The sequence below is a fragment of the Balaenoptera physalus genome (assembly GCF_965194825.1).
Source record: "Balaenoptera physalus genome assembly, chromosome: 5".
Lineage (NCBI taxonomy): Eukaryota > Metazoa > Chordata > Mammalia > Artiodactyla > Balaenopteridae > Balaenoptera > Balaenoptera physalus.
This window is the reverse complement of record NC_138884.1, coordinates 32,476,159-32,501,731: the sequence shown is the minus strand read 5'-3', so window position 1 is coordinate 32,501,731 and position 25,573 is coordinate 32,476,159. Positions and strand designations below refer to the sequence as shown.

Below are 25,573 nucleotides of genomic sequence, written 5' to 3'. Positions count from 1 at the left end.
CAAAAATAATAATATAGAAATATTAATATATAAAACCAACAAAATTTGCAAATATATCAATTGTACCCAAAACTTTCCCCTGAATTGAAATGTCACTTCTATTAAATACCAAATTTTCATGTGTGTATACATACACATATACATATATATTCTGTTCCATTGATTTATTTGTCTTTTCTTGTGTCAGTGCCACAAATCATTTTATTAATATAGTTAAAATGTATTTTATATCTGGCAGACAGTCCCCCTCTTTGTTCCAAATGATCAGGTTTTTCTTGTACATTAACCATTTTATATGAATTTTAGAATTATCTTGCCAAGAGTCAGGAGAATATCATTGAGGTTTTATTAGGACTGCCTTGATTTTATATGTTATTTTAGGAGAATTGGTATCATTAAAATATTGAGTCCCACATTGGCAAGAATGTCTATTTAACAGTACATGGTGTTAAATAATAGGAGTGACAGCAGGGATCCCTTCAAATTCCTTACTTTAGTGGAAATGATTCTAATGTACCGCAAAATATGAAGCTTTATGCTATAGGGTTTTAATAGATACATATTACCAAGATAGAGAATTCATTTTTGTTTCCACTTTTCTTAATCAATAATGAGTTTTGAACTTTACTAAATAATTTTCTAACATCTCCTGAGATTATCATAAAGTTAAGAGATTTTCTAATTTTGAACTGTTCTTGGAATTCTGGGATAAACCCTACTTATTCATTATGGTTTTAGTTTGCTATGAGTTCTTTTTTGGGGGGGTGGTATGGGGGGAATTTGTATCTAAATTATAATAATATTAACCCATAATTTTCTTTTGCTACACTAAAAGTTAGCAGTTACTATAATTGTAATAGAAGATATATTATCTCTTCCATTCCTGGTACAATTTTGATGACTTATCTATTTTTGTTTTTCTTGATTATAAAGTACTTGCAAAATTTATTTGTCTTTTCACATAACCAGATTTTTTTGTTTGTTTGTTTTATGGGTCACATTTTTTGTTCTCTATTTTATGAATTCATGCATTTGCCTTTAATATTTCCCTCCCTGTCCTTTATTTGACTTCATGTCATTGTTTAATTTGTTAGGATTTTATTTCTAGCATCCTAAGTTGAAAGCTAGCTTTTTCACTCCCAAGTGTTGCTCTTGTTTTCTAACAAATGAATTTAACTTATAGATTTCCTTTTGATACCATGATGATTTCTTCCCCCAGGATTTAATGTTTAATTTTTTTCTTTCAGTTCTAAGTGTATGAAAATTTCTACAGTGGTTTCCCCTTTTGGCCATGAATAAATTAGAAGTGTATTTATAAATTTGCAGGTGAATAGTTTTTTCTTGTGGCTTTTTGGTTTTTTTTTTTTTTTTTTTTTTGCAAGAGGGAATGCAGGATTGGGGAGTGAATATATACTTGTGCTCAGGAAATGTGCCATATGTGATATCAGTTTATGACATTTTTAGTGTGGCCAGTGCATGATTAATTTTATAAATATTCCTTGTATGTCTGAAAAATAAATATATATTTTCTATTTGGTAGATAGTTCTCATACAGAAAACGATCAGAATCTATTAGATTGAGCCTGTTATTTCAATCAAGCTAGACAATTGTTATTCAAATCTTTTTTCCCTCTAATTTATAATTTTCTGAAAAAAAATACATTAAGATCAATTTCTCCTTTTTCTGTGAATTTTATATATTTTGAAGCTATTGTTTTTAGGAGTATTGTTTTCTAGCTGCCATATTTCTCAGTAAAATAATCTATTTATGACTCTCTGATATTCATATGCCTTTTTAATTTTTTTATGCCCTGATTCTATTTTATTTGATATTAATAATGTTATATAATCTTTATTTTTGTTGGCATTTGTGCTATTATAAGAAAATACAAAAGGAACAAATAACATGTTCTCCATCTCAAGGAAGTTATAATCCCTACTATATATCTATCTTGTACAATTTTTTAAAAGTTTGAATTCAAGGCTCTTTTATTTTATCTTCTCACAAATACTTCCTTTTGTTCTTCCAATATTCTTATTGTTGCACATATTTGATTTGATATACCCTAAGGTCTTAGTTATAAGTAGGAATTTCCTAAATGTTTGAGATAGCTGCAATAAAATTAACGTTCAGGAAATGCAATAAAATGCAGCATTCAGGAAAATAAGATAGCTATATACAGATGTTGTCTGACAAAAGCTTCAAAATTATCAACTTATTTTTTGTTTTTATTAATTTAGTTTTTACTAAACGTAAAATGAAAAGTATGTTCTGGAAGTTTGATCACTGTGTACATACAGTTTGTGAGAAATCCTGGCTTCACTGTTTGTATGTGTAATGCATACCTCCTTTGCAACGGTAATTAAGGAGCACACAGTATGAAAGGTTTCTTCACATGGCTTACAACATGGTAGTTACCTTTTTAAGCATTCATGTTTGAAAGGGGAAAATATATTCTTGATTTATTTTTTGATATGGGGAAAATTGAAATATATTTATTGGAAAGAATTATGACACAAAAAATTTTTAAAAACCTAATGAGATCACCAGCTGCCCTAAAATAGTCAGAACTTGACATTTATCTTCAGTTAAATTTACTCCAGATTTCTTATCCAAGAAATAAAGAATGATAGAGCTAGAATGAGCCTAAAAATCATTTGTTTTTTTTTTTTTTAATCTTAAAAAAAGGCAAAAGAAAAAAGAGGGGATATATGTATACGTATAGCTGATTCACTTTGCTGTACAGTAGAAACTAACACAACATTGTAAAGCAGCTATACTCCAATTAAAATTAATTTTTAAAAAAGGCAAAAGAAAAAGAATGTAGTTAACAGATCCCAATGGATAGTTTTGCAAGGAAAAGTTTTATAAAGGTATATATTTGTTTATCATGACAAAATATTACCTCACTAGAAGAAATGCCATAATAAGAGACATCTAAATGTAGGTTTTGTTATTTACCCTCACACTATCTTCCATTACCTTGCTGAAAAGAGCACGAATAATGTTTTGTTTTCATTTCTAATTTATGTGATTTTTCCCTTTGTAATTTAAACATCAGTTATATATTTCTTAGATACTTGTCATGTTTATAGCCCAATGTACACTATTTTTCTAGCCATCATTTTAATAACTACTTACACATTATAAAGGGATATATGTTTGGAAAGAGCAACATTTGAATATGTATGATAAAGCCATAGGTATAAGGAATTGATTGGTTTACTTTTCCCAAAGAAACCTACACATGCAGTTGTTTAATGTGAAAGTTTTTTTCCTGAAAAGGTTAAAAAAGTTCTAATCAACTTTTGTACATTATGTAGAACTTCATTTTCTAAACTCTGCAAAAGAAAGTTTCATATTTAATGGGAAATCATGAATTATTCCATTTATTATCTACTTCCTCCTTTCAAAGACATGATCTGGATAAAAGGCGGGGTGAATAATTTCAAAAAAATACAATACATTTTTAATGGGAAGGTGCAAACTACAGATTCTCATGACTATTAGCAAGTGTAGAGGAAACAGAATTTTACTTGCAAAATTCGTCAAACTCTTGCAAAGATAAAATGTATGACATACTTTAGTAAAAAAAAAAATACAGTGAGCTGAAGTTTTCTTTTTAATGCAACTTGTTGTTTTTACTAAGTTTTGTCTTTATATTCTCCAGCTTTCCATCTTTATTAAAGTTTGATTATTTCCCTCAATTTATGTGGAGAATTGATAGTTCTTTTATTTATAAAGGTGTAAAGATGAAGAATTGAAAGAAAAGTTTTAAGTGATATTATTTGAGGCAAAATTTCCTAAGTAATAGAATTTCAAGAAATTTGGAGAGCAATCACTGAATTGTTTAAAAAAAACAGAGTGACTCATATTATATGGAGTTTTATATTAATTAAAACTGGAAGTACTAATTTAGACAAAAATATGGCGTTGAGCTAGAATGATCATGTTTACATGTGTGTATAGTCCATTGTTTGTAGCATGAACCTTATTTTTTGTTTTTCTCCTCTTTTTCTTACGTTTATTGCCATGATAGTAGGATACAGAATCTGACAGGATTATATTATTTATTCAGTTTTTTTTATCATTATAACTTAATCCAAAAGCTAAGATTATTTTTAGGCTTTATTTTTCAGCCTATATTTAATTGGATAAGTAACAATATAATCAATATAAATTGGTTATATAATTATGTTTTCCTGTAGTGGAAAGTTACAGTGTAAATTGAAAGAACAAGACTTGATACGATTCCTTCGTTTAGCCAAAGGTGTTTGGATTCAAGTGTGGTACTTCTGGGTTGAAAATATGTTCCCTGAAAATTTTTCTCAAACAATGACATTCATTTTATACCTTTCCATGTTTGATCTTCGGCATAAAACATTCTTTCATAAAAAAGTATGAATTTCTTGAAGGGGTTTGCAAGTAATAAGACCATTTATAAAGATTATATCTGTAATTAGCCTCACATAAGGAGGCTTCTTCTGGTGCTTTTTCACTGAACTGCTAGTGAAATACTTTAAAAATGTGTTTAAGTTTGAGATTTTTCCAATAAAGAAAATCTTTCAGTAAAGAAAATGTGTGTGACAGCTACATGGGTAAATATTTGGGGAATACTTTATATTGATTGATGCATAGTTTATTCCTTCCTGATTGATGACGATCACTGTATTTCAAATATTTGACTGAATGGAAATCATTTGAGTAAATCATTCTTACAGGGTATACACATTAAAAAAATGCCTTTATATTATTAAGGGAATCATTTAAAGCCATTGTAAGGATTGCAGTCAGTACTGCCTGCTGAATAACCACAGCTTTCCTCTGATAAAGGCTAATAATCACCAGCAAAAGTACTATTTGACAGATTAACGTTTATTGATCTCACAAAAAGTTACTACCTTTTGTGCTAAATACCCGCTCTAATATAATCGAATCTGAGAAATCATGTTTGTTCCATTCTACACCCATAGCCCATATATCCTAAAATAAAAATCACTCATGTTGAAGTGAATTCTTACTGTGCTATTGGGAGAATTCTTTGCTGATCAGATTTTTTAGTATTTTATTTTTTGTCAAAAGAATTAAATTAGTAATAGTCCCATTTACAAAATGCGATGGGTAAACTCTCTTAGTTATTATTATTAACATTTTTAGAAAAGAATTAAAGGTTGAACTTAGTTAAATAATTGTTTTCCAAATGGAATTTTTCAATGTACATATACCTTTAAATGTTGAAAATCTAACTGTGCTTTCTAACTTTGATTATTAATAGATGAAAATTTGTATTTTCCAAAAACACAAAGCAAAACTTGTATATGTAACAGTTTCCTCTAAAGATTCAAATTAGCAAACTTCTAATTGTTTAGAAAATCACAAAAAATTATGTTCCATAACCTCTTGGGGGTGGAATTTATTTATTTATTTTTTAAGTTATCAAGTACATACAGCTATAAAATGAATCTAAATCTAAACTGAAACAAAAGTCCTGCTATATTAATAACATGTTCTGATTTTTAAACATTTTATGTTGATTAGTTTTTTCGGTTTATACAATTAAAGGTGATATCACATTTATTTGGGTGGTAATTCTAGTGAAGTTTCCAGAAACTATAAACTTACACATGCGTTAGTGGTATTTCTTTGGAATGAAGCTAAAATGTTAAATATTTTGATCTTTATTAGAGGGGTTTATATAAAATTATAGCAATAAAAAGTATATTATAGTACAATTAAGTATAGCACAATAGATATATCTTCATAATTATTTTAAAAATTTTCTCTTAAAGTAAATATGACCAATATATTTTACAAAGAAAATCAAGATTGTTATAATGCCTGTGATATTAGAAATTCCTGTTACAAGATTAGTCACAACTGCAATAATATTATGAGTTATTTGGTTTATTTTAAATATATGTTAAAACTATGCATGAGGGGCTTCCCTGGTGGCACAGTAGTTAAGAATCCACCTGCCAATGCAGGGGGCGCAGGTTCGAGCCCTGGTCTGGGAAAATCCCACATGCCACGGAGCAACTAAGCCCGTGTGTCACAACTACTGAAACCCCCGTGCCTAGAGCACATGCTCCGCAACAAGAGAAGCCACTTCAGTGAGAAGCCCGCGGACCGCAGTGAAGAGTAGCCCCCGCTCCCCACACGCAGGAGCGAAGACCCAACGCAGCCAAAACTAACTAACTAAATAAATAAAATTAAAAAAATATATATATGAGCTGCAATGATTGTATCATGTTCATTATATGTTCATTTTCCTTAAAGAGGTTCTCCAAAAATGTTAAGGAGAAATTAATAACAATATTTATATTAATAACTAACTCTAATTGTAATATTAATTATAAGGATAGATACATTCTTTTGTTCCAAGTATAACAAATTCTAAATACTTTTTGAGATAGTAACATATGAATAGTCAAATTAAATTATATAGAAAATAAGTAGTGATTACCAGGTTATTTACGATTCGTGGACATACTGAGATACAAAATGAATTTGTTTTAGAGAGACCATCATAATTTTAAAAGTGCTTTTTATATGCATTTAATTTGGATTAATAAAAATTCCTTACTAAGTATGTATATGTTTCTCTCTAGAATATATTTTTAATTTTTCCAAGCTTGAGAATTGGATGGTTTGGAAACTGTTAATCTGTGATATGCCACCTGCCCTATTTACATTTTTAGCAGTTGAGTATTTGTTGACTGAACCCAAAGACAGCTACATGTTTTGCTGTTACCAGATGGATGAGATAGAATACCATGCATAACTTTACATTTATCTTCTTTGAGTGTCACCTTATTTGCATACCAATTAAAATAATATCTGTATTAAAATGGATAATGAAAGTTATCAAATTTACATGATGTGACTGCAGTTTGTGAAATTTCCAGTAGATGCCCCCAGAGACCAGTCAACTCATTGGAAATCCTTTAAATTTAAAAAGAGCCTTTTCTGTATTGAAACTTTTTTTCTTGCTCTATTTTGAAGTACATAGAAAATAAATTAAAAGTTCTAAAAATCTCGACTCCAATGGTTTATTACACAAAAATATGTATGAATGATAGTAGTGTATTCTTAATCCGTATCAATCAATTGTTAAAAACCTATCTTAATCCATATCAATCAATTGTTAAAAACCTAAGTGTGTAATATTAAGAAAAACGCTTTCAGTTTTCATTGTAAAAGCATTCTATATGCTTTTAAAGTAAAATCATTTCAAACATAGTTAATTTTTTTCTTTCTAATTCCTCTCCCTTTATGTATTTATGTGGCTAAAGAAATGCTATGTCCTTGTTTTAGCTTTTTAGGAAAGAAAAGTATCCTTTTCATACACACAAAAAAACTATGAAACATATCCACACGACATATGAGTTTTATCAGTATGTGTGTGTGTCAAGAAATGGATTTTTTCCTCCTTCAAATTATACATAATATCTACCTACACTGAAAAGTATGAGTAAGAATAGAGATTCACTTTATTCCATGGAAATTATATTAACTGAAGCTATTTAAGTATTAATTTAAGAGTCAATGTAATTATCCCGTGGGTGATTCCAATAACATTTATCCCTACAATATGAATGTAAGACTGTTGTTACTGACACATAGATAACCCACTAGTGACTTATAAATATTAACTTAATGGAATAAAAGTATTATCCTGGCTTTTGATTAGATATAACATATCTTTTGAGTTTATCTTTGTCAGATTAAATAAAAGTTTTATGATCTTGTTTTAAAGTATTGAGCTTATTGAACTGCTTTTGAAATATTTTACTGAATGTGCAGCTTCACCTTGATACAGTATTTCAGTTTGACTTATGAAAAAATATGTTAAATATATTAATCATATATTAGAATAGTTGATAATGCATTTTAATTTTGAAAGTCCATGTAATAACTAGTATAAATACCTAAGTACAAAGAGAATAAGATAGAGTGACATATCTATTCATTCATGTTTTTCATATTCGTACAATTTTATCCTTTTTTATGTTTGTTTTATGTTTGTCAGTGTTTTCCCCATTAGACTTTACACGCTTGTGTGGGAATCACATCTATTTAATTTGCTTTACATGGATGATACTGGTTTTCTGCTCCCTCATTTTAAGGAAGGGGATTCTCTGAGTCACAAAATAACACTAGTCTCTTTCCCCAATCCAGCGCAAATGTGGATTAACATGGATAAAGAAAATGGCTTTCTTTTTTTTCTTTTTGATTGAAGTGTAGTTGATTTACAATGTTGTGTTAGTTTCAGATGTACAACAAAGTGATTCAGTTATATATATATGTATATTACAAAATATTGAGTATAGTTCCTTGTGTTATACAGTAAGTCCTTTTTGTTTATCTATTTTATATATAGTAGTGTGTATATATTACTCCCAAGAAAGATAATGGCTTTCTAATTGGAGAGTGACATCATACTTGTATAATGATGTCAAATTTCTAAACAATCAACACAAGTAAACCCAAAAAACGTGTGCAGGATGAGGAGGAGAAGAAAACTTAACAATATTTGATATAATAGGAGGCAATGTGGTAAAGAGAAAAAATTCAGAATTTGGAATCAGAGAAACCTGGGTGTGAAACCCACCTCTGCCACTTATTAGCCTATATGATTTTGGGTAAGTCACAACCCCACTGAAGATGGTTTCTTTATCTGTAAAAATGGAAGTAGTATTTGCAGAGTTATTGTGTGATTTAGAAATGATGTCTGACACATCATAGGTGCTCTATAAATAGCAGCTATTCAAAATGGTTTAAGGTAGAATTTAAAAATGATATAATATCTCCTCCGTGGCTGTTTAATAGAAAGTTCCCCCTTTCCCAGCATCTCCACACATTCAGCTGCTATGGAGTTATGTCAGATTGTTCAGATTTACTTTATTCCAGTATACAGACATTTTTAACTTAGAATTTTTGGGGAAATTTGGATGTAAATTCAAAGTATTTAGAATCTCTATTGAATAATGCCTTACATAGTAATAAAAATCCATATAAAATGCATGACCACTTAATTCCATTCTTAAAACCATTCTTCTCCAGCTACATCCATTAGCCTGGTAAAGCCTTAGGTATCTGCAGTGGCAAAGATCTTCCTTAGGATATAAATTTCTAGATATTCAGCATATCTGTGAATGTCACAACTTCTCCTTCTATGAATGGCCTCTTTTCTGTCAGGAGAACTCTCCTCAAACTCCATGATATCAAATCTCTCCAGAAATTTTACTAGAATTCTTAGCTTCCACCCAGTATAGTGACTTCAGGTCAAGGAGATTTTTCTTCTTCTGATACTTAAAGAGAGCATGTTTTAATTTAGATAAGTATTTGTTTTAATATGTAAATAAAACCAAAGACTAATAGCTTCATGTCCAAATGAAATAAATAAAATAATGAATTTGGATTCTATTTGCGTTTTTTAAAAATTCCTTTTTGTAAAGCAAGTAAACTTTGGGCTATGATTCTCTGTTATGAAATATAAAGCCTGAGAAATTCACATATAATGGTAGAAATTGACATATAATTTTATAAATATTTTCAGATAGCAAATTTAAAAAATGAAAATTATTCTGGCTAAAAGAAATGATATTCATTAACTATGAAGGTTGAAATAGGAACCCATTTAGTAAAACACTAATTGCTCTTTCTGGCTCTCAAATATTAATAATGAGGCTTAAATAATACCATACGTACATATGTGTGTGCACACAAAACTGTGTATAAAATAGAGATGATATCAGCATAGTTATATAGGCATTTTAAATACATCTCTATTTGAAATCTCTTTTGCAAAGAATGGTCTTTTAAAAAAATTTACTAGAAATTTTAAAAATTGATATTAATTATGTATCATGGATGTTTTGAGGCTGAAAGATGTCTTGGGTACCAAGACAATCCCTTCTGAATCAGTTCGTATTCTTTGGTCACAGGCAGCAGAAACTGATTCTGACCAAATAAAATGGAAATGATTTTATTAGAAAGATATTTGGTAACTAGCTGAATTTAGGGGAGAACCCGGCCCAAAAGAAAAGGAAAAGATATGGGACCCTTGAATGGGTCTAGGTAGCAAGAACTACTTGCAACTCTTGTCAGGATGTCACTGCCAGGTTGACTGAGCTCCAGCAACCTTCTACATCTTTGTGTTTCTTGCCTCAAGATTCAAAATCCTGAGAGAGGCCAGTGGCTTAATTTGGGTCACTGATCCACCCCTTGGTTAGGGAGTCTTTGAAATCAAGCCCCACCAAGATGATACATGACGTGCCATTTCCAAAAATACTTTGGAGTACTGCCGTCTGTGGACATGAAACTAGATTCTGGGTGGACCAAATCCAGCCAAAGCACCCTCGTCTTCCAGGTGAGGGAAATAAGGCCCAGCGAATGATGTTCTGCATTTCTGTCCCAGCTGGGATTAGAACTGAGATGGCCTCCTGACATGTACTTATTTTCATTGTTTAAATCAACGTTCTAATTTTTATTTATTTATAATTTTTTTGCCCCAGTATGTTTTCTTCACTCACAGGAAAACATGCTGGCAGCCAAGGCATAGACATACAAAGGTGGCAGTGCTTGTTGTTGTTTTTTAATTGAAGTAGAGTTGATTTACAATGTTGTGTTAGTTTCAGGTATACAGCAAAACGATTCAGTTATATATACATGTATATATAGATATATATGTATACATATAGATATTCTTTTCCAGATTCTTTTCCATTATAGGTTATCACAAGATATTGAATACAGTTCCCCATGCTATACAGTAGGTCCCTGTTGCTTATCAATTTTATACACAGCAGTGTGTATCTGTTAATCCCAAACTCCTAATTTGTCCCTTTCCCCACCTTCCCCCTTTGGTAACCATAAGCTTGTTCTCTGTGTGGCAGTGCTTGTTTGAGGCAAGGTTGGATATTAATTATTGTCCCCCCTTGTCCCCTCAAACCTCCTTACCATCCCTCATACTGCTCTTTTGGGTACCATCTGGATGTCCCCTTCAGTCTCCTCAAACTCAAGTTATCTGAACCCAGACTCATTATCTTTCCCCAAACCTGTTCATTCTTTTGTGTTCCCCTCTTTAGCAAATTACCAAATACCCACACGTGACTCCTGGCTGTCACCCTAGCTCTTCTCTTTCCATCAATCCCAACATCCAGTCAGTCACCAAGTAATCGGTATTTTTATCTCCTAAATATGTATTGAATCCACCTACTTCTATTTATCCCCCTGCCTTACTTCAGTTCAACCCCCGTGGCCTCTCCTTTGCATGAACACCAGAATCTCCCGTTTCTTCTCCCCGCTCCCGGTTCTATTCTCTTGGATCTGGTGTGAATTTCAGAGTCAACAAGCTCAAGCATGCTAAATTGAAAGTCTTTATTTTTTTATGACTTAATTTTAATTCCTGGCCCTAAGCCTTGATCCTCCCTAGTGTAAAATTCCAATCTCATCCCTCTTAGGTAAAGTCAGTCCAATTCAGTGATTTCTCAGGTTATTCAGATTCTAACACTCCTTCCCCTCACCCTGTTTTCCCACGTAGAAGCAACACAGCATGAGTGCAGGGTAGAGGGAAATAGGGTTACTAGGTTTAGCAAATAAAAATACAACATACACTTCAATTTGAGTTTCAAAAAAAACAAATATTTTTGGTGTAAGTATTCCCATGCAATATTTGGGGCATACTAATACTAAGAAAAAAATCATTCGTGGTTTCTGTGATATTCAAATTTAACTGGGCATCCTGCCCAGTTTTCTCTGGCAAACTTCAGAGTGGAAGTTTGTCAGCATTTACTCCCAGGTCTTGATGTAGGACCTTGTGATAGACATTGAACTTGCCTCCCTGGTATCCATTTCTCCCTCTTTGCTAACATAACTCCAGTTTCATTTGGGGGCAGCAATGTGCCCCAAAACAGGCAGAATATTTGTTTTTCTAGCCTCCTGCGGCCAGGGATGGCCACGTGACACAGTTCTCACCCATGGAACCAAAATGGAACTCCAACAGAAGTTGCAGGAACGCTTTTGTTTTCCCCAATAATAGAGAAAGACACAGCTGATGCCACCGAACTCTCCTCTTTCTTCTTGCCTTGAAGGTGGACATGATGTCTGGAGCTGGGGCAGCCCTCCAGTGACCAGTGAGGGGAAGGATAAAATAATCCCAGAGGCATGGGCTTTGAACTTGCCAGGCCATGGAACCAAGACCAGCAGCTGCCTACCTTTAGGTGTCTTGTGCTGTGAGAAATAGAAACATCTAGTTCTGAAGGCACTGTGAGCCGAGTTTTCTCTTACTTGGAGTTGAATGCGTTCCTAACCTATGGGATGCTGTCCAGGGGTCCGTCACTGATGTACTCGATTCATCCTTTTCCGTCAGCTCTGGAAATATGCTGACCTGACTTTCAGTAGCTCCGCAGTGCTGCTTATCTGCAGAGTTACAGCTGTGTCCCCCTTCAGTCCCCAGTCTCCAGCGCATCCGACAGCCTTTTCGCACACATCCCCTTGCTGTGGCCAGCAACATTGTGGCAAACGTACCAGCCCTCTCTTCCCATTAACTTTTTTTTTTTTTTAATCCTTGGTATTTTCCAAATATTTTGAATTTATTTTTTTATTTTTATTTTTTTTTAAGTGTAAAAGAATTTCATTATTGTGCTCATTCATATTTTTACCCAGTCTTCCCATTAACTTTTATGTCACACACTCAGAGCCCGCTAGACAATTACGGTGTTCGGCCCGTACCATTCAGGGGCTATGGGACATTGTGTGGGTTGGTTCTGGTCCTCTTCTGCTGAGAAAGTCTCTGCATTGACTTTTGCTGCCTTTCCATGCCCTTGTGTAGGGGCAGGGGGGTGGGGGTAAGGGAGAGAGGACCTGGCCCTTCTCAGCATCTCACTGTTTCCTTCTCCACACTCTCGGCTAGAGGGCAGATACAAAAATCTGTGATAGCTTCTGTCCTTTCCATTTCAAATATTTTTGGTCATCATTTTGACAAGATGGTGGTTTTTGACTTTTTGGCCTGGGACTGTGGTTTCCGTACTCTCTTTGTGGACTAGTTCTATAACAATAGGTGGCTTGTACTGGCCACCGGGTGCAGGAGGGTTGCAGTTCAGCTGGGACATTCCTTCCAGATGATTTTTCTAAAAGACAATCTCTTTGACTCATTTCCCTGACCCAAACCCTTCTATGGCTCTATCCCACTCTTAGCTTGGAGTCCAAACTTCTTACCATGGCTTTGAGGTGTCCATGATCTGGGTCTTTCCCCCTTTTTTTTTTTTCACTTCCCTCTCCCCACTCCCTTCCTCACTGTATGTATTTTGTTCTAGACCTAAGCTGATCCCCTGAGTAAAAAATTATTGGCGATGGGAGCTGGGCATTTTTGTTTCATTTGTTTTTTAAACTCTGTAGGGTGAGTCTATCGCAGGACTTCATGTTTCTCAGAGCATCTTCACATACTTAATTTTGCTTGGTTCTTAGAAGAATCCTGTGATGTAGGTAGGGCATAGATTAATACAGATTAATATACACATGTCACAGATGAGAAGAAATGAAGTCCAGAGAGGTTAGAAAGAGCTGACCTCAACCTCAGGTGTTCTAATTCCAGACTCTCTCCACTCCACACTGAAATGCTTATTGATAGTAGTAGCACATCAAGTCAGTTCTAAATATTTAATTGTCTCCTATTTAAAAAAATGTAAAATAATTAGTATAAAGCTATATCATTAGGCCTCTTGCTAAGTATAATAATAGCCACCACACAGCTGTTATTCCATAACCATTTTATTTCCTATATAGCAATTTTCATCATCTGAAATTATTTATGATTTGTTTGCTTATTTGTTGGTTGTGTTCTCCCACTAGAATATACACTTCACAAGGGCATTGAATCTATTTGGTCTAGAACAATGCCTGGCACTTAGCAGGAAGCTCAATAGCTATTTGTTGAATAAATAAATGGACTATTCAATTGTCATTTCATCTCCTTGCATATGATTTATTATTGTTAGAAGTGAAATAGTAATATAACAAATCATTAAGTTCGTCCTAACTGAAAATAATTTTTAAAATATATTTAGCAAGAGATTTCAATAAACATTTTCTGCATAAATGAATTAATGAATGAATGAACCTCCATAACATACAGTGAAACCACTTAATAGAGCTTTGTTTTGATATTCGACAACACATTTGAATTTTGCTTGCCTTACTGTTTTTTTGTTTTGTTTTGGTGGGTGGCTAATGTATTAAGTATTTTTGGATACTGTCAGTTGCTATGGCCTGAATGTTGTGTTCCCTAAAATTCATATACTGAAATCCTAATCCCCAAAGCTGTAGGTCACTGGGGCTTTTAGAAGGTGATTAGGTCAGGAGGGTGGGCGCTCATGAATGGGATTAGTGCTCTTATAAAAGAGGTTCCAGATTATTCCCTAGCTCCTTATACTATGTGAGGATATGACTAGAAAATGCTGGCTGTGAACCAGGAAGAGGGCCCTCACCAGAAGGTGACCTTCCTGGAGCCTTGATCTTGGATTTCCAGCCTGCAGAACTCTGAGCAATAAATTTCAGTTGTTTATAAGCTACTCAGTCAGGGGTATTTTGTTATATCAGCCCAAATAGACTAAAACATCAGTCAGCTAGCTTATTTGTCATTATCAAAGGGAGCTCAGCTCTGGAACTGATATATTTATAATGTAATTTCACTAAAATTACTGTATTTAGATAGCTCCTGGCATCTTTCATTAAACTGAAGTTGTTCAGTTATAAGTGTTTGAGGTCAAGATTGTTTTCAGCGCTTCCACTGAGGGACAAAAAAGCAGCATGATTCAACCTTTAATTATTATAGGATCAAAACACTGCACAGATTTAAAGGATTAAAATAACGTGTTCAGTGTTCTGATTCTTATTCCCAGTTACCGGAACTCATACAAGAAGAACATCTGTGTGGACATGCTGCGAGATGGTTATCATAAGTCTTTTACTGAGCTCTTTGCTCTGATGGAGAAGTGGGATGCCCTGAGGGAGGCTGCAAAAGTAAGGTCCCTCTTCTGGCTGCAGAGACCCCTGGAAGAGCAGCCTGACAAGCTGGATCACTTCTACTACTACCTGACCAGGGCCGAAGCAGCTGAAAGGAAAGGTGAGTGGAAGGATTTGGGGAAGCAGCACTGCAGAAGACCGAACAGTGAGCGCCTGAGGGAAGGTTCCAAATTGTTTCAAGTATGAATTTAAAACATTGAGACACCTTAGCACAATTCAACCTAGTCAGCTAAGCATCTTAATGGAATAAATGGTAGAGGACGCTGAATCACAAGGCTGCCCAGACACACGGCCATCCTGGTGATGTCACTCTAAGCCAGGGAAGACAATGAATAGCACCTAATAACATCTCCAGGGCTTTCCAATGTATTAAAATCTTTGGTATCATTAATTATACATCGTTCCATAGTTTTTTTTTATATATAATCTGAATATTGACTTTCACTGAGGAGACACTTTGAGTACTATAACTTGACAATTATACTTATTTTCTTGTATTTGTATAATGTAATTTAAAGATTTTATCCATAAGTTCTATAGATTTCTATCAGAGAATTTTTATTAGTGAATAGTGAGGAGACATAAAAAGCCTGCAATTTACAATTATGAATAAAATTGTTAATTTTATATTTTCCATCACATCATCTCTAATAAATTCCTTTTTTTTTTTTTTTTGGTATCCTAAAATTTTCCAGAAAGTCTATATGCTTCAAGTATTGAAGAAAATATTTTAGTCTCTACTATAATTATACCAATATTGTTGTCATAAGTATTTCTTATTTACATATTCATAATTGGTCATTTTATATAATCAAAGAAAGGAAATCCCAAAAGTTGGCATATAAATTTGGTGTTTTCACCAAACAAATCCAAACAAATCCTTTTGTTCAACTTTTTGTGTGAAAACACCATAGGACTCAAAAAGAGAAGCTCAAGTCCCAACATGACGATGTCTGTACTTCCTTTCAGGCCTTTCTATGGGAAAATAGAGTATTAGACAACGTTTTGTTACCCAGTGCTACAATGTGGAAAATTGATAGGGACATAGAAACAGCATCAGAGGGGTAGCAGAAGTCTTTTAGCCTCTATAGTGGAGTCAATATACATATTTCCTATCTGGTTGTGACCTGACTTACAAATATGAGATATACAAAAGTCCTAACAACACCACATGTGAACTAGAGTGCGTGTGTGTGTGTGTGTGTGTGTGTGTGTGTAGACAAGAGGTGAATATTTGATTATTTGTATAATGAAAAGTATTTAACTGCAGAATTGACTTTAAAAATAGAGTCCTTTGGTGAATTTTAAAATGTAATTTACATATAATTTCTCAAGAAATTAATTGTTTAACATTTTAAAATGCTATTGTAAGAAAACCTACATTCTAGTGTCAGTCCCAAATTCTGAAATGATATTTTTACTGAAAATAGAATTGATCCAGATAAAATTTGCTCATAGTCATTTTCTAAGGTGAATTAATCACATTCACTAAATGTTTTAAATAGAAGCATTCATTTTAGTAGCATAAATATGAGCCAAACACATCACTAGTCATAAAGTGTCATAAATATGAGAAACTTGTCATAAAGCATTTTGTAATTGTAAAGAAACTAAATGTTAAATAATCTGTTTGAAGGTAGAAAACTTTAATTTGTAATCTTTTATTAAAGAAAAGTAAATATACATATAAATTAAAATGATTCTCCAATTCCAGAAATTTAAAAAGTCCAAACTTTACAATAGCCAATGTCTTATACACATGGTACAAGTAATGAAATATTTTCTGTACTGAGTGGTTTATCATATATTCATGGTAACTAAGGTTACATTTGTTAAATGGAACAAAATCACCTCTTGCTCAGAACAACTCTTCTGTAGGGCAATCGACTTCAAAATGCATTGGCTTTTGCCTGGTTAAAATACAGAAAGTTAAAATTATTGCAAAAAATTATTGGAAATACTTCAGTTGAAGGACGTAAATATTTGTATGCTCTTTTTTAAAAATGTGTGTAATTTTTTCACATTTAACACATGAACTTCATAGGAGAAAAATTGTGATTGAGTTAAGAATGTCCCAGAAAATGGTATAAGGGATATGCACAGAAACTCTTATTAACTTGAATTAATTTTAAATCTTAAAACCCATACACACACACACACACACACACACACACACACACACACACGCAATCTAGAATACAGAATCTCTTAATAATAGTGCCTCGAAGATTTCACCCCATATGGTTGTGGAATCTGAGACAATTATCTTGAAGCAGCATATCTCTGAGTATTCTCATTGCTTTTCACTGGAAAGACCATCACTCTAGGGTCACAGTGAAGTCCATGTAATCAAAGCTGTGGCACTAACAATAGTCATCTCAGGTCAATTCTGTCCCTTGAGACTTGGCAGAGCAGGAACCTAGAGTTATTTAAATTACTTTTCAAAAATAGCACTTTCTGTTTTATAGCAAAGAAGTGTTTAAAGTAAGCCAGTCATTTCTTTTTGGATTATTTTCTATTTGTTAAAGTGTTTCTTTGTCCCTGATAGCATTTCTTATATTTCCCATTGTTGTGAATCATCTCTGTACCATCTGTAACATTATGATTAGGGCCTTGTGCCCCATGGGGCTGGGGAAGAGATGGCAATAATGGTAATGGGTAGCCAAATCAATAGATAATTCAAACATGATTTACACTTGACTTTAAATTATTGTTAAGGGTTAAGCAGCAATTTTCTTTTCTAATAACATTTATTTAAGATACCCAAAGTATGTTCTACCCAAGCAGAGTCCCACAGGATGTTTATACAGTTTATGTAAAGCAAAACAAAAGTAATTGTCTGGTGAAATAAGTTTGAGAAACAACCAGGTGAATTAACATATACATTAAGCAGGTTGGTTTATTGCAGGACTTATCAGAGCCTTTAACATGCTCATGTATATTGTGTGGTTCACTGAAAGAGGGAAATTAGCAGGAGCATTTTCCAAATTTATTTCATCATGAGATCTTTTTAGGTAGCATAATGAATATTGGTCTAAATAATAAATCAACAATAAAATTGATTTTCATCTTATAAATATACCTGCTGACAATTCAAGGAAGTGTTCCGCAAGCAAGGAGAAAAGGCTGTTTAGAACGTAAAGGGTACAGACCATATATTTGGATTATCCAAAGATTCAAAACTTGGATATAGTCCTTTATACTTAATACTCTGAAAAACACTCAATTTTTCCATAGAAAAATAGCTTAGCTGACAAGTAGCCTTTAAATATGTAATCTAAATAGCTTATATAACTCATTCTAAACAAAACCAAAAACTTCGTTTATGAAATGTTGGAAATGTTTTTCTATTAAGGTTTAATTACTGAAAAAAGGAAAGATTATTTCAGGATTGCATATATTTTTAAAAAGCTCTTCATGTAACTTTTTAAAACGGAAGATATGAAATGTTTTATTTACAGGTTTTAAAAAACAGCAACCCTCTAATCATTAAATATGAGAAAGAATATAAAATGCTACAAAACATATTTTAGTGCTCTATTCATATTAGGCAGAAGGTTCAGAATGGAAAGATAAAGCATAGGAGAAGTCAGTTCTGAAATGAGAGTATTCATTTTAAGTAAATAGCTCAGGGTACCCTCTACTTTTCACCTAAGCTATTGCCTACTGTGAATAACCTTAAAAAGCAGAATGATCTCCAGAATCCCCAGTGCTTTAAAAAATGGGAGATAGGGAGAACTGTTTTTTAACTTTAATTTTTAGGTCTAAAACTTATTTTGAGATAAATCTTCATTTCCTATGGAATTATGAAGCAGTGTGTGTAAAAACATGACATAGGTTTTAGAAATTTCTTTGGAAACATTGGAGTGACTTATGTACAGTTTTTGAAAGTTAATTTTTGTTGTAATCAGCCTAATGTCATTTTTTCTGAGCCTTTTGATTTTAATCTTATAGGAGTATCAGTGGGCAATATACAAATGCTTTTCATAATTGTAATTCTTTCAGGAGTATATAGGTTGACTCTTCTGATAGTAGTGAACAATTAATATCAGTTAATTCCAATAGATAATGATTGTTGTTAAAAATCCTTGGAAGGGTAATCCAGAGGCTACCACATATTTACTACTGTGCTTTAAGCACAAATGCAAAGAAACATAAAGAAAGATAATGAATTTGTTCATATCCACCAATAGAATGAAATTTACGAGAGTGAGGCACAATTTAACACAAACATTTTTGTTTAAGTTTATGACTGATTGCAGTGGAGTTTATAAGACTGATTCACAGTTTATTAATATACTTTTTTTTGTGTACAAATAGGTCAAATGCCACTTTGGAAAAAAAAAAAGAGGGGGTTAATAAACTGACAACTAATAAACTAGTAACTGAGTGAGAGGGATGACTAATATTAATGCATTTTCAGCAGAAAAAAATACTCATAGAAAAGATAAGCATAGAAATCGACTTTTTCTTAACATTGTTGGTAACTTGTATTGTCAGAAACAGCACTAGAAAGTGTAAGGAGGTTATGTGGTCATTGTGATCATCATTTCTTCTACCTATAAGCTGCATGCTTGCCTTTTCTTCTGGGTGAAAATACCTTGCTATTTTCAGATTCCATCTGCTTTCTTCATTCATCTTTTTGCCATGGTTAACAAACATTGCTTTCTCTGGAATCTCTAAATACTTTTCATATCTTCAATGGGAAAAGTACTTGCTGATACCACAAACTCATTTCTTCCAAAAGAACTGAGCATATTGCTGGTAGATATTATTCTGTCTTTTTGTGTTACATAAAGACTCCTGTTTCAACCAAAGAGTATGTTAATTTCTAACAGGGTCTAAGCTCTCCGAAAGAATTTTGTTGTTTTTCTTGTGTGCACATCCTTTAATTAATGTAACTATTTAAATAGTTAAAACATTAATTTTTGCATTTCCATTTTTTAAATGGTTAATCATGCTTTTAAGGAAAAATAGAAGATAAATGTCACTATATTGGTTTGCCACTTGAAGGGATGTGCCTTGAGACATCTTTCTAATGCATTTTATGATGTTTTTCTCTCTTTGAAGAATACTTTGAAGAGGTCTATAATAACTTGTATGCTCTGGCCTGTTACTTCAATAATTCTGAAGACAAGTGGGTAAGGAACCACTTCTATGAACGATGTTTTAAGATTGCTCAACTCATCAAAATTGACGGTGGGAAGAAGGAAGCCGAGGCGCACGTACACATGGGGCTGCTCTTCGAGGAGGATGGTGAGTGGCCGTTTGTCAGTCTGCTGCGGGGGCTTTGAAGCATCCCAAGTCCAGGCAAGCAGAAAGCACATGGGGGTGGAGAAAAAGACCCGAGGCTGGGTAGAAGAGTGTGAGTTACTGGGATTAAAAAGCAAAAGGGTGAGACTTTGGACTCACCGTCCATATTGCTACAGTCACACCTCTGCTGAGCGCTCAGCCTAGAGCTCCCAGCAGCGTCACCACGGAGAGAAAGCACCTTCCTCCAGGCCTCCACGCACATCCTTCGTCCACGTATGTGCTGCACTGTTTTGAAATGCTTTTCCTTTCTTACAGACCTGCTCGTTCATTTTAACTTGATTTCTCATGTATGAAAATGGGAAAAAGGAAAGGCACACTTTGTGATTTTCCTAGCATCCCAAGTCCCATATATATAACCTATATAACTCGGGTACCACCCCGTTGTGATTTTTTTAATAATTTCTGAAGGAAATGTTCCTTTAAAAATAATGTCATTCTTAATAATGTTATCTTAAGACAAGCCAAAGTCTGAAAGGACAACAAAAATTTATCAGAAACATATTTTATTTGGTGGTTTAATAAGGATTGCAAACAGAAAGTTAAGAATTAAATTTATTTATAGAAGGATAGTGGGTAGATAGTATGTAAATAAAATATGTGGGAAGATGAAAATATTTGCTCAGAAATAATTCTGTTTTCTTCCCTCAGAACACTGTCTCATTTTCCACAAGAGTTTTGACTTTGGCATAAGAGTTAAATTAGAAAATATTTATTATCTTGTGGCTAGAACTGCGTAGGGCTTTGAGAAGGGAGGGGAAAAGGTTTTTGTGCTTCAGGAAATTGCACATTGTAATCTACAGCATGGTCGGTGCTGGAACGTGGCTGATTGTCAGGGGCTTTCTTGAGTGATAGGTATGGGGAAGAGCAGAACAATTCAAAGAAGTGAGAGATCATACAAACTGGATCCAAGGAAGACATGATGGAGTCAGAACGGACTGTGGGGGATCTGGAAGATGGGTGGACTTTAGGCGGGTAAAGAAACAGGAATATATTCTGTAAGAGGGAACTACATACTAAAGCATAATTAGAGACACTGATAAGAGGAGCGACCTGGTTAAAGTGGAAAGTGTATTTCTGAGCAGTGATGGGAACTGAGTATGGAAAGGCAAACTAGGAGCATGCCAGCGTTCAGAGTTTGGACTGAACCAAACTCTATAGAGTTTGGGCTATACCTTCAGGCTAAGGAAAGGAGTATGATGGAAGTCTGGCTGTGATACACCCTGTGGGAAGAGGAATAAGAGAAAGGGGGGATGGTTAGGAAGCTGCCCCACTAATTCAACCCTGAAGAAACAATCCAAAAATATTTAAGAGAATGTGTTTAAGCATATCCATGGCAGTACAGTTTATGATGTCTCAAAACAGGGGATTAGCAGCATTAAACAACACCCATGCCACAGAGTTCTGTGCAGTCATGAAATTACAAACTAGAGCCAAATTCATTCATTCAACAAATATTTGTTTAGAACCTAGTGCCTGGGGATAAAACAGTAAACAAGACAGACAAAATCTTTGCCCTCCTGGCACTAACATTCTACTGGGAAAAAGAGGCCTTAACCACTCATGGCTATATAACATATGAAATACTGGTACGTGCTGTGATGAAAAATGAAACAAGGCAAAGGGATAGATAGTGGTTGCTACTTTACATAAGGTGTTCACCTTTTAGAAGGTGAGGCATGAATAAAGTGAGGGAGTAAGGCTTATGAGGATCTGGAGGAAGAGGTTTTTAGAGAGAGGACATGGGAAGTGCAAAGGCCCTGAGGCAAGTGCATGCTGAGCACTGTCTGGGGCCCAGTGAGGAAGGCTGGGAGTAGAAGGAAAGGAGCTAAGTTTAGACCAGGAGGCTTGGGATCACACTGGGGCTTGTAGGACAAGCTGAGGACTTTGGATTTTATTCTAAATTGGATAGGAAATCTCAAATGTATATTAATTTGAGAAAATGCTCATGATACATTAAATAGAAAACAAGATTCAAAACACAATGTAAAATATCATTATATTTGGTATGTATCATATACCAATGTGTTAACAGCGGTTGTTTTTGAATGTGGAACTGCAGGTGATTATAAAATTGTGTACTGAAGGGTTATTACTTACTATAATTGAGAAGTTACCTGTTAAAACTCTTAGCCTATTGTTAAAAGTAGAGTTTAGTGTTTCAATTTGTAAAAATGGAATAGATTCTTGCTTAAGTAAAATTCAAAGTAAAACCTTTGCTTAAGCTTTTTAAAATTATTATTCTCATTTCATCAGTGATGTAAATACTTTTTTTAAGCTTTTAGAAATTATTAACTTCATTTTGAATGATGAGGATACTGTGGCACAAAGAAATTAAGCTGGTTAGTGGTGGGGCTAGTGTTAAGTCAGCTGGATTCAGAGCCTGTGCTAGCAGCCATTGGTCTATGCAGACCAAGAATTGCTTTACTTTCATGATGTGCTAATGATGAAAATTCCTGAAAATTATACACTAAAGTATAGTTTAGCACTTTTTTGTTCTCGACTCTAGGAACATCCCTCAGTTGAAAAGAATAAGAATTGTTTTCAGTCTTATTTTGTTTTTATAATTGGAAGCATCAATTTCTCCAATTATGAGAAATCAAATAATGGAACTGTCAATTACTGGCTCTGAAAAAAGAAGTCACAAAATAAATAAGAAATAATACATGAAAATGAGGGCTGAAGACGCCAGGGCTACATTGATGAAAATTTAAGAGTGGCCTCAGTGAGATTCAGATAACTATCATAAACATATTCTGAATTTTCCTATAAATTTTATTTCTGACTTTTAAATTTGGTTTGATTTTTTGAAAATTTATTGCAGTAAAAAACGTATAACAGAATTTACCATCTTAACTATGTGTAAGTGTACAGTTCGGTAGTTTTAAGTACAATCGCTCTGTTCTGCAACTGGTCACCAGAACTTTTTCATCTTGCAAAACTGGCACTCAATACTCGTTAAACTACAACTCCTGATTTCCCTCACCTTCTGATTTTTTTTTAAATCTGTGAATGTATTTCTATTGGAGGATTTATTCATTGCTTCCTTTACTTATTTATTTATTCATTCATCTATCCATTCACTCATTCAACAAATATTGGATCACTTACTAATGGCTACTAATACAATTAGTAACCATGGCACTGCATCATTTTAGTAGCTGAGAGTGAGGATGAGTTTGAGAAATGTGATCAGGGTGGGGCTGCTGTGAGATTGTCTTCACGGGTCAGTGGCTTGCTCACAGTTAGATGCCCCACCCCATAGCATGATAAAATGCACCCAAATTCCATAATACGTAGAATGTTTTGGCTATAAACCTATTTTTAAGTTAGATGGTGTTATTTTGTTTTGCAACCACTTTTTGAAAGATCTAAACTATTTTTCTATGGCCTTAATCAGTTCATTGGCCACAAGAACCATGCCTGTATTGTTTGATGGATAAAATGACTGAGTTGATGCTGATGGAAGTTCTAGAGATTGACTTTGAGTATCTGATGTACTTAGCAATGATGAAAATTATCTGTGCAGCTTCTGTAATCTGGGGTAGCATTTTTATGAGGAGGATAAACTAGGACTACTTAAAATACGTGGCTAGAGTGCCATGAGGGCTCACCTGAATATGGGGGTCCCCCTGAGGTGATGATGGTGTAGCTTCTGCATACCTGATCTGATTGGTCCAGACAAGCCCCACATATGGAGGCCCTGCAGCAACAGCTAGGTGGCAGCTGTGCTCAGGGGCAGGTGGCATCCTCCTGGTTCCAGGGGTGCCCATTCAGGTTAAAAAAGCAGGATACCAGCCGGCAGATGGCAAAGGGCAGGTTGTCAGGGCCCAGCAAAGCAGCTGTAGGCTAGGGCATGGCTCCAGCACCCTCAGGGAACTAGAGAGCAAATGAACATGAGCAGAGACCATGTCCCAGGGCACCTGGGTGCAGTCAGGGCCAATGTTCAGCCCACGAGCACACATGGGACCAGAGCCCCCTGGCCAGAGCTGAGCACAAGCTCTAGTTCCCACTGCTGCTGAAGATGGGGCTCTAGTATGCAATGTGGTCTGGCTTCTATTGGCTCAAGGGCTGGCAGTCTTATTCTTCAGGTGAAATATCTGCTGGGGTAGCAGGTGTGGAGTAGTTGTGGTCTGACAAATACTTGTAGCACATCAGTGGCTGTATCTGCTTTCAGAATTGTCACCTGTTTGGAAGGACAAATGGACAAGCGGTATTCACACCACGTCTGTGGAGTATTGGAGAAAGCTCTCAGACCCTGGACCTCAAAGAAATGTGCCCATACATTGTAGAGCAGCACACAGAGGTCTAGCAGGGCCAGTGTCAGAGCCTGGGAGAGAGAGGGTTTTTTAAGAGCCATGACTAGGGAAGCACTGACTTCCCCTCAGGTATGGTCTGTGGCCAAGGCAACAATAATAAGATGATGTGGCAGAACCTTAACTTCAATCCTCCTTGCCAGGTCAGTATTTAGTGGTTGAGTCAGGGGACTGGGGTCCAAGCCTTGCAGTTGCAGCTTTATTGGTGGGGAGCAAACCAGTGGCAGGGTTGATCAATCGGCATTCATAGTTGAGCAAGCACCAACACCTTTCACCTTCTCCCCTTCCATTGATTTAGGATCTGAGTCCAAACCTTGCCTTTGACCAAATTAATGAACTTAGCACTGAGACTGGCTGGTTTCCACGGAGCCTTGTAGGAGGCAAGTCTGTTTTCTGCAGGGACTAGCCTAGAGGATTAGTATCGGTCAGGGTAACCCTTGATTTCTGTCTAGCTTTTTGTTATGTCCCTTCTCCCCCCATTCATATAGGGGTGGCTTCTAAGTTAACGTCTCTCACTCTGGCAACAATCCATTCCATTTCAACCCATATGGGCTTGGGGTCTAGACCTCCCACCCTGAGAGACCAGGAGGATGATTAGAAGTAGATGTTGGGTGACAACCATGGGTGCTGATCGTGTTCACTGAGAACAGGCAGGGGAAGGCCATTGTAGGTACAGCTTGGGAAGTGCACATCTTCCAGTTCTACAGGCCTTCATCTGCGATTTTAGCATAGGGATTGAGTAAAGGCTAACCCAGATCTACAACATTGACCCCAAATTCTCCTAATGACTGGGAACTTCTGAAGAAGAGTTATCCTGGTTGGCTTGCTCAGTTCAGGGCCTAGAATTGATTGTTGACAGTCAGTTCTTTGGACACATTCTAGATGGTGTATCCCAGTGTGATTTGCCAGGGGCTGGAAG

The 25,573-nt window shown here is 34.8% G+C and overlaps 1 protein-coding gene across 3 annotated transcripts in view; it reads left to right on the top strand.

Moving 5' to 3' along the window:
* The window catches only part of TTC29 (tetratricopeptide repeat domain 29), a 262,108-nt gene that overhangs the window by 26,438 nt on the left and 210,097 nt on the right, over positions 1 to 25,573 (top strand). For all 3 annotated transcript variants that reach the window (XM_082463411.1, XM_082463412.1, XM_082463410.1), the window contains 2 exons: positions 14,905 to 15,128; positions 20,099 to 20,284. In XM_082463411.1, the coding sequence (XP_082319537.1) occupies positions 14,905 to 15,128; positions 20,099 to 20,284 (410 nt within the window). The remainder of the gene's footprint in view (positions 1 to 14,904; positions 15,129 to 20,098; positions 20,285 to 25,573) is intronic.